General features: G+C 43.3%; 1 protein-coding gene across 1 annotated transcript in view; it reads left to right on the top strand.

Moving 5' to 3' along the window:
* Positions 1-3,789: 3,789 nt before the first annotated feature.
* Gpr149 (G protein-coupled receptor 149) overlaps positions 3,790-10,484 on the top strand; it is a 55,288-nt gene continuing 48,593 nt past the window's right edge. Inside the window, exons 1-2 of the mRNA XM_075950781.1 lie at positions 3,790-5,354; positions 6,239-6,431. Of these exons, the coding sequence (XP_075806896.1) occupies positions 4,377-5,354; positions 6,239-6,431 (1,171 nt within the window). The 5' untranslated portion in view covers positions 3,790-4,376. The remainder of the gene's footprint in view (positions 5,355-6,238; positions 6,432-10,484) is intronic.

Genomic DNA, 10,484 nt, shown 5'->3' with positions numbered 1-10,484 from the left:
TAGCGGAGAATTCTGCACCTGAATCAATAGGCAGCAGGAAGAGATAGTGAGGCACTAGACCTGGCTTGAGCTTCTGAAACCTCAAAGCCCACCTCCTGTGACATACTTGCTCCAACAAGGCCACACCTCCAACAATGCCACTCCCTGTGAGGCTATGGGGGGCATTTTCATTCAAACTACCACATTCCACTCCCTGACCCCCATAGGCTTATAATCATATCATAATGCAAAAGGCATGTAGTCTGACTTCAAAAGTCCCCATAGTCTGTAACAATCTCAATCCTGTTTCAAAGTCCAACATCTCTTTAGAGACTCAAGGCAATCTCTTAACTGTAGTCCCTGTAAAATCAAAACAAAAAAGCAGATAACATACTTCCAACATATAATGGCACAGGATATCCATTACCATTCCAAAAGGGAGGGAAAAGGGCATAGTGAAGAAATACTAAACCAAAGCAAGGCCAAAAACCAGCTGGGAAAATTCCAAACACTACATCTTCATATTTAATTTCAAAGCACTCTTCAGATCTCCAGCTCCTTCCAGCTTTGTTGATGGCAACACACTTCTCTCTCTTGGACTGCTTCCACTCCCTGTAAGTAGCTCTCCCCTCAGGTCTCTGTCTCACAACGCTGGAGTCTCCAACATTTTGGAGTCTCAAGACAATCTTCACCTTCACAGCTTTCCACAAGGGCTTCTCTAGGCCTCCATACAGAGTCACCCAACATATGCCTGGCCTCAGCAGCTCTCCTTGGCCGCAGAGGGAAATCCCATAACCCCTTACTGGTGTCCTTGACTCTAAGACCAGAACTATATGATTTAAGCTGCCATGTTCTGTTGCTTGCTGGGGCTGGACTATGACACTCTTGTTCAAATATATTTTTTGCCAGCTTTCGGTTTTCACCAATTTCCTTCACTGCCTAAGCTTAGCTGTTCTTGAACTTGCTTTGAAGACCAAGCTGGCCTTGAACTCAGAAATCTAACAGATCTTTCCTCCCAATACTAGGATTAAAGGTGTGAGTCACCATGTCTGGCCCTTAGCTTTTTTAGAAAAGGGCAGAAAGCAGTCACACTCTTCACCAAAATTTTACAAGAATGATCTCAAGGCCATATATTAATATTCTTCTTTTCTGAAACAACTTAAGCTGAGCCCCAGTTCAAATCACCCTTACAATTGTCCTCCATGCTCTTACGTAGTAAGACCCACTAAGGCCTGCTTAAAGTGTCCATTTGCTTTTCATTCTAAAGTTCAAAAGTGTTCCATATTCCTCCAAACAGAAACGCGGTCTGGACACTCACAGCAGTACACAGACTCTGGTACCAATTTCCGTCTTAGAGTTTCTATTGCTGTGAAGAGACATCGTAACTAGTATAACTCTTAAAAAGGAAACCATTTATTTGGGGCTGGCTTGCAGTTTATTGTCGTCATCTCAGGAAGCATGGTGGCATGCAGGTAGACATGGTGCTAGAGAGGTAACTGAAAGTTGTACTCTGTATCAATAGGCAGCAGGAAGGGACCTTCAGCTACTAGGCCTGGTTTGGGCCACTCCCTATGAGTCTATGGGGGCCATTTTCATTCAAACCACATCACAGAGTTAGTCATGTCACTAACAGTGATTTTCAGATCTGGAGTAAAGATGACCAGGTGCCATGGTACTTCTACGCAACATACAACCACCCTGGTGCCTGGTTAATTGAAAGAAAGAATGGGCTGTTAAAGCAAGAGTTGATAAAATGGACATTGTTTCAAGCTACCCTCTAAATTTGTTTCTCTTTCATCATGGGTAGTGTAGTTCTTAGACTCATTAGGTAAGTGTCTCAGCACAGTGGAAGGCAGTTAATACTGAAACTCACAGTGGGTTAAAGTTCAGAGAACCAGTGTGTTTGGTGTGCTCAGCCACAAATGGTGGCAACTGAGGCACACCCATCACTGCTGGAGAAGCAGAAAGACTGTAGAAGCTAGGACTGAACTGAATAGGACCACTGTAGTCATGGACTATAAGAGCGGGGGTTACATGCACAAGACCCCAACAATAACAAGACAGTCAACATTCCAGCACGCAGGGGAAGGGACTCATGAGCCCCCCACAACTCTAATTGAGGAAACACTGACAGTTGGTGATTTCTGGGGAAGGGTGTGGCCCCTGCGAGGTGGACTGCACCCCAGTGGATGGTCCCATATGCATGAGTACATGAGAAGCACAAACTGGACTCAGTGAGATAACAAAATAAAAGGACATGAAGAGGTGGTCGTCGGGAGATGACAGGTTCATCTAGGAGTGGGGGATGAATATCATGAAATATACTGAATGCAAGCATAAAATTCTCAGAGGATTCATCTAAAATATTATACAGATTTTAGGTGCTTAAATATAGGCAACACCCTGCACCCGTGGAAAAGGACACTCCTAGAGGCTATAAGTTGTTAAATGAAAATACTAGTACCTGAGGTGGATTATTTTGTTACAGGCTGCTGATCGAGTAGGCCCTGAGGGTCCTCAAACCATAAATGCTATTGCCATTGCTGTTAGCAGCATGCCAAAACTAGATAATAAGGTCCTATTGCTGTAGACACAACACACTTTGGTTGCAGGACATGGAGAAATAAAGTTGGGGCTGAGCTTCAAGCCCCCTCCTTAAAGACTTCTGGTGCCAGAAGCTAGTATTCAGGCTGCTGGGAGGGCGTGGTCACCAACACTACTGCTTGGCTGTGGAGTCTATGTGCTACAGTACAAAAAAAAAATCCCAGACAGTGTATCTGACTGTACCACAATGATACAACTATCCTGGAAACAACAAACAATTTGGGACTTCACATTGTCATATCTGGAGAGGTCATAAGCCCCAGTAGGAAAGCAACCGCTACTATTTTATTAAAAGGACGTGATGCGCCCATCAAACTGTCATCTAAACATTTGTGCTTATTGCCCACAGGTCGCTGTTGCTTTCAGTGGAAATCTACCATGGAAGGAAACTTCCTTTTGCAATACGTGGTGTACCCTGGGGACTCCTAACCACTAGTGAGAGTCCTAAGTGACTGAGGCTGTGACATATGACCCATGCTTAGTCATAGACAGAAGAGATGGATTGTTGTATGGCTGTGCATTGGATTCCTCAGGGCTGAAACCTTCCTTTCAGGAAGGAAGATCACGAGACTCGAGAGGTAAATAGACTTCTTCACATCTGAGAAAGCTTAAAGTTGGGAGAGTCATGTGGACCCCTCCTTACCACAATAGAAGAAGAAAACGATTGCTGGAGAGGAGACTCTAGGCAGCTGGGCTGCCGAGAGGAGAGTCTCAGACACATCAAGCTGACTGCATGCTGTACAGAGAGTTCCAGGGATGGAGCTGTACTGGTGACCTGTGTTGGGCTGGGCTTTTTAATGATGCCGCTGTTTGGGAGTCATCCCTGTTCCTATAAGTAACCCCAGCAGACACTCATTAGTTAACCAAGTTGGACTTTGATACAATCATCACTTTGGCCTGCTGTGAGTTCCCTGACTGGGCTGAGTAGACATGCATGCCCTACCTCTCCAGGGAAAGCCTCTCACACAAGGAAAGCCTTTTCAGCTATGTGTGTAGCTTATACCTGTTGGTAGTAATTTCCGTAGTTCAATCCAAGCCACAGCAAGTATTTGGACTAGTTTTATATGCCCAAATCAAAAGGCCCTATTTCTGGTTTCATATAAGCCAAGCTGAGAAGAGAAGCTACAAATCATTTTGTTACAACACTGAACTCTCTCTCCCCTTAGTCCCTGCTTCTCTCCTGCTTGCAGCTGACTCCTCCTTCCTGCAGCTCCCAGGATCACAGGCTGATTAAAGAACACAAAGGTTTGGTGAGAGCCTGTGTTCAGGCTCCCTATGACTCTCTCTCTCTCTCTCTCTCTCTCTCTCTCTCTCTCTCTCTCTCTCTCTCTCTCTCTCTCTCTCTCTCTCTCTCTCTCTCGCTGAGCCGAAAACCTACCTGACAACCTCTGCCTTTGAATCCAGCTCTGGAAACAGATACATCATTTTATTGTTCTCCCAAGTGATTGCATCAACCTAGAGCTGCTCCCAGCATCCAGGCATGGGGACTTGGCAATCTGCCTGAGGCTTTTTTGCTTTCTTGTCTGAAATGTGGTGGTGGAAAGAAGTTTTTCCTTGGCGTATTTACTTAAAATGCCGAAAAGTTTCTTATTGGTGCCTGAAACGGATCCCAGTTTTAAAACATGGGTTGAGTCAGATCTTTCTAACTGAGACATGTCTGACCATTTCCTGCTGGACCAACACATGGAACATCTAGAGAAACTTGGCAGGAGAAATGACATCAGATTCGCAACTCTCACGCTCTGGGAAAACCATCAGACTCGTTGAAGAAGGGAATTAAAATATTAAGGACCATGTCTTTCCTTCTCAGCAACTTAACAAATGACTCTAACCTGTGGAAAGTAAGTCATAATTCTACGGACCTTGTGAATTCGCCAGCAAATCTGACTCTTTCTCTTTTCTGCCTGATCTGTTTAATGACTCTCGCAGCTCTGGTAGGCAGCATTTTCTCACTGTTTTCCCTGCTGACCGTGCATAACAGAACTGTTGTGTCCTTGCTTGTTGCTTCCTGGTCTGTGGATGATCTCTTGAGCGTCTTCTCAGTGGCCATCTTCATGTTTTTGCAATGGCCAAAAGAGACTCCAGGCTACTTCCAGTCCTTATGCACCACCTCTGCCTTAGTGTATTTGTGCCAGGGCCTCTCCAGCAACTTGAAGGCGTCTCTTATAGTCTTCTACAACTTTTATACGATTCACAGGACAGTGGCGAATCAGTCAGCCTCCTTGCGATCAGGACAGGTACTTGGTGTGGTACTGACTGTGTGGGCAGTCAGCCTGCTGCTGGCCGCGCTCCCACTGTGTGGCTGGGGCTTCTTCGCGCGCACGCCCTGGGGCTGCTTGACCGACAGCTCCAGTCCCTCTGTGCTGCTCCTCTTCGCCGTGTACGCTTCCGCCTTTGGGCTCCTGGCGGTTCTCTCCGTCCCTCTCACTCACGAGCTGCTGTGTTCCGAGGAGCCGCCGAGACTCCACGCCAACTACCAGGAAATTTCCCGTGGCGCCTCCACTCCCGGGACCCCCGCTGCTGGGGGAAGAGTGCTCTGTCTGTCGCCAGAGAACGTTGCGATCCCAGCTCTTAGATGCGCTGGAGGATGCTCCCCGAGCTCCGACTCGGTGCCTGGCCCAGGTCAGTCTGCTGTCTCCGGCTCCGGAGCCAGGAAGCGAGAGAATCCCGGGACTCCCCATGGCACCAGCAGCTTCCCCGTGAGCCTGGCACAGAAACGCTTTTCTTTGATCCTAGCGCTGACAAAAGTCATCCTTTGGTTGCCCATGATGGTGAGTGCATGTTTCACGCGCGGGTGTGTGAGCTGAGCCCAGAGGTAGGTTTGGGGAGCCACCCAAAGATGCGCGGATAAGTCCGCTTCCAAACGCTTCTGTTGGAGCTGAAGAAAGCAGTGTTAGGCACCAAGCCTTGGCTGTTAAGTGTTTCTCAATTTGAGAAGGGTGGAGAGTCTTTTCAATCACAGGAGACTTGGTTTTCCTTGATCATGGTCAAAGATCTCTTAGGACAAAATCTGGGCGTATTCAGAAAGAGAGGGAGGAACTAAAAGGGTTCTTCTTGCAACCTTCTGCGGTCCAGTTTCATCCCTTGTTTCCTCCTGCCTCATAGGGACCCCGCCCACATCCAGCACCAAGAGACAGAAAGGTGTGATCAACATGGGCGGGGGCGGGGGGGGGTGAGGAGAGAGGTGAAAGGAAATTAGCTTTTGTTCCCGGCATCCTGGAGTGAGGTGGGAGGAGAGGAGACAGTGGCGCTTGCTGTGACCAGCGCATCAGGGTGGATACTGGAAAGAAGAAGTGACAAGTGCTTTGGAGTACAGGTCCCACCGGTTCCTGGCCCTTCTCTGCGTAGCATCTCTAACTTATAGATTGCGTGCCTCCTGGGGTAGAGATCTCAAAGGGCAGCAGGTGCAGACAGAGCATTCAGAAAGGAAACCACTACAACCTGTCTGCTCCGGTTCACCGATTCACCGAGATGTGTCCCATGCATTCCCGAGATGCTGCCACCAGAGCCCCGGGGGGATGTAGCCAAGAAGAAGAGCTCCTATTGATCAGGGAAGGGGGTTTGGATAGAGGACTTCAACTGAGTGAGGGCTGCGAGAAAGACTTCGAAAGTGGAAAAGAGGAATGAATGGCTTAAGAAGTTGTTTGCCTTTCAGATCCACATGGTGGTAAAACACGTGGTGGGATTTCAGAGCCTTCCGGTCGATACCCTCAGTTTTCTACTAACCCTGATGGCCAGCGTTGTAACCCCAGTGTTTGTCTTGTCCAAACGCTGGACCCACTTACCTTGTGGCTGCATCATCAACTGCCAGCCAGATGCCTACTCCGTTGAGTTCGATGGGAAAAAGTGTAAGTCCTCCCCAGTGGCTGAGGGGGATTAAATGTACATGCATACACTCAAACGCAGAAAAAGACCCACTGAGAAAGTTATAGGGGGCGGGGTGTGAGAATCCTAGGACAGATACACATGGTAAAGAGTGAGAGGAAATGATAAAATTTCAGCTTAGTGTTGGAAGAGATTTCAAACAACCCTGCAAAATATTGATTCATTCGTGACTTTTACAGATAGAAGGGGGGGGGGGCATTCAACTCAGCCCTTTGATATCAACACAGTTCTTTATGTTACCTCCTTCCTCACCTTTAGCCCTGAGTAGAAAATCAGTCTCTCTTCCCAAACCTGCATATGAGGAGCAGCATTGCTGAGCAGCCTGAGTTTGAAAAGAGATGAACTCCCAAAAGAACATAAAACTCCCTCCCTGAGCTGTTTCTATTCAGTAGAACAGTAAGGAAGGTGTTTTCATTATTTTGATGCCTATTTCCCCCTAAGATATTGGAAAATTTCTGTAGTTTGTAACTACCTTGCCTGAAAACAGTCCCCCAGTAGATGTTCATATTGTTCCCCAACTACTAGAAACACATTATGCCCCTAACATCTACCGATAAGCAAAAACCCCCCAAGCTTAAAAAGGGGTGAGGGTTTCTGGTTGTCCTTGGTTTTGTACCTAAGAGACTACCCATGCTATTTAAGAAGTTGTTTATGTTGCTAGAATGGGGGGAGAGAGGGCAGTTGTTGCTGTATTCAGACAGGCGCAGATAGAGTCTGGTCACATAGATTCCCATAGGTATAGAGATTAGATAGAGCCTGATCACATCTATTAAAAGAAACAGTATGATTCTTACTCTTCTCAATGAAAAGATGAGAGGGGAGGAAAACAAGGCCCAGAATCAGCTGTATATTCTGAGCTACTAAAACTGAAAGGACATGTTTTGTCATTCTAGACGAAAGATAGGCACTAGACTGAATGAACCGGATGATTCGTTAGAGTATGATCAATAGCATCTGCTAATTGTCCCTCATGCTGAACAAGCAAGTATATTTTCTTTAACAGAAAAGAAAAGTTAAATAAAAACGGTTCATTCCAGATCATTTTAGGGTTATAAAATTTAGAGAATATTAAACAGTATTTTTCTGTAATCAATTGAACAAGGTTATTTTTACAAATATTAATTACTGTCCATTTTCATGTGCTATTATATTTAAATTGTTGACTATCCAGATATTTTCCAATTGATGGATATATTTCTATTGTCAGAAATATCATTGTTTTATTGGTAATAGATGGTAAATTTATTTGTCTTTAAAATAACTATAACATAATAATGATGTGTTTCTAGAGATTAATAGCTAAAGCAATAACCACAGAGACAACTGATAGTAAATTATGTGCCCAATTTACAAATTTTTTTGCTGGTTATAGCAATTTATTTTCAGAAGCAGGTCAGGCAAACAAAGAGAGCAGTCATGTAAGTTACTTGCCTCGCTTTAGCTTATGTGTTTAAAGAGCTTGACATAAGCAGCAGTTGATCCAACAGGTGTTAACAGTAACACCAGGAGAGCACAAACACAAATATTTCTTAATTTAGGGAGACTAAGATAACATTAGGAAAGTTCCAGTCTATAAAGAAAACTCTTCACCTACAACAAAAAAGTCCCACAGTCAATTTGGCCATCATCCTAGTCTTTCTTCCCCCTTAAAGACTTGGGCCCACCAGTCGGTTTTGCCATAATGATCTGATCCACTCTTAGTACAGTGACCACAGTATTAGTGGCCAATTTAATAGCCCAGTATTTTGTCAAGTAAGTATCTAAAATATTGGCTTCTAACATATCCTTTACAACCAGAACTTCAGCCTCAATATCCAATCCTACATTTTTGTTTCCTTCTTGGTGCACTGCATAAAGTTTAGGGATAACTTCATTGGCCTTCAAACCAGAATTTTCTGCCAGTGCCCACGGAATAGCTTCAAATGCTTCAGCAAACTTCTTAGTAGCATACTGCTCAAGTTCAGGAAATGTCTCTCCATATGATGTGATTTGTTTGGCCACTTCAATTTCTGTTGCTACACCTCCAGGTTCAAGCGCTGTACTATGGAATAGGAAGAAATTATTTAAAAGCCAGTTCTAACAGTTGACAGATGCTATTTATTATTATATTAGGGCAGCGATTCTGTCTTAGCAAATTTAAGATTGTGAGGGAGGTATGCTTGTGCCAGTGGAAATGAATGAAGTCTTGGTGAAGTTGGTTAGACAAACATATTTAAAAACTGGGAAGCACCCATATCAGAACTAACTAATGCCAAAGCAATGTTACCAGCCTCTCGTTCAAATAACCAAACAACCATATGTCTCAGTTTCACTAAATAGAGACAAAAAGACAAACAACCAGAAAATAATTAGCAGGAATAAGTATCCTGTTTTGTTCTGGATAGGAGTTTCTATATTATCTCAAAACAAAAATTTTATATAAATCTTAACATAGCAATTTTATGTAGTATAGATATGGTTTTCAGATTCATACTTTTTGATTGACAGGTTGTTTTCTTGTTATAACAAACAGGTATTCTCTATGAGAGTCATATTTTTAGCTAATTTCTTTACAGAATCAGAGTGCCTCATGATATATGTAAAATCGTTTATTTTATAAGATAATATTTTAAATTTTGAACTTATCCATACTGTGTTTCATGGTCTAAGCTGATGAGGACGTCTGACCAGGTCTCTTCCTCATAAGCTAATGTAATTATTATAAAATTTTAGTTGGTAACAGATGGCTGATATATGCTTGATGCAGGCTTTAAAAACAGTAAAGCTGTTCTTTTTCAGATTTCTCAAAGTACAGACTATTCTTCTGGTCTTTAGACTTTTTGCAAACCATTAATCAATTAAAGCTTCTCTATTCATAACCCTTAAAATATTTTTAGATTGTATATTTGTATTTGTGTGTGTGTGTGTGTGTGTACATGCCACGGTGCACATTTGAAGGTCAGAGGACAACTTCGTGAATTTTGTTCTTTCCTTCCTTCTTTACATGGGTTCCAGGAATTGGAGTGGCTTTACCCACTGAGCCCTCTCATTGGTTGTCTATATTGAAACCTTTACAAGCAACTCAGGTTCATGTTCTATATTCATAAAAAATATATGTAGACAGAGGCCAGAAATTCTAAAACTTTCAAATGAATAAAGTTGTGAAGAAATTATTCTTGGATTGTAGTAGGAGACTACTCGTTCGTCTCCCAACTCTCAGACCTGAATAATCACACAGAAACTATATTAATTGAAATACTGTTTGGCCTATTAGCTCAGACTTCTTTCTTACTAACTAACTCTTACATCTTAAATCAGCACATTTCTGATTTCTATATCACTAATCTCTATATTGCCATGAGGTTGTAGCTTACTAGGTAAGGTTCTGTTCTGTCATCTTTCTCCTTTGACATGGCATCTCCTTGACTTTTTTCAGTCTGGCTATATTTTGCCCTATTATAAGCTAAAGCAGCTTTTTTATTAACCATTGGTAATAAAACATATTCGTAGCATACAGAGGGGAATCCCACATCATCAGATCATACTCCATTCAGCTAGTAGCCTTTAGTCGGGTCATTCTGAACCAAACATTCCTATCATCTCTGGCATGCTATCCACACTCACTCATAGTTCCCTACCAAGGAAATGGTTATGATATTTGTAGCTACATTGTGCTACATGCTGAGTAAGGGACAGGCACACCCAACAATGACCTCTGAGCTAGGTTTGGATCAAAGGTGTGGTTTTTAAAATATAATGTTTTATTAATTCTTTGAGAATTTCATACAATGTATATTGGTCATATTTCTCTACTCATCCCCCATCTCCTTCTAGATCCACCCCTACCTTCACAACCTCTCTCAGCTTTTTTTTTTAAATAACCCATGAGTCCAAGTTGCGCTACCCATATACTCGTACCATCTCCATCGGGTCATGGTTGACCTACCAGAGACCATATTATGTAGATAGACCATAAGACAACATGGTTGATCTACCACCTCATAATTACTATGGCAATCTTAATTTCTTTCTTCAAT

This window comes from Microtus pennsylvanicus, chromosome 16 (assembly GCF_037038515.1).
Source record: "Microtus pennsylvanicus isolate mMicPen1 chromosome 16, mMicPen1.hap1, whole genome shotgun sequence".
Classification (NCBI taxonomy): Eukaryota; Metazoa; Chordata; class Mammalia; order Rodentia; family Cricetidae; genus Microtus; species Microtus pennsylvanicus.
Note: the sequence above shows the minus strand (reverse complement) of the source record. Positions and strands in the feature narration are given on the sequence as shown.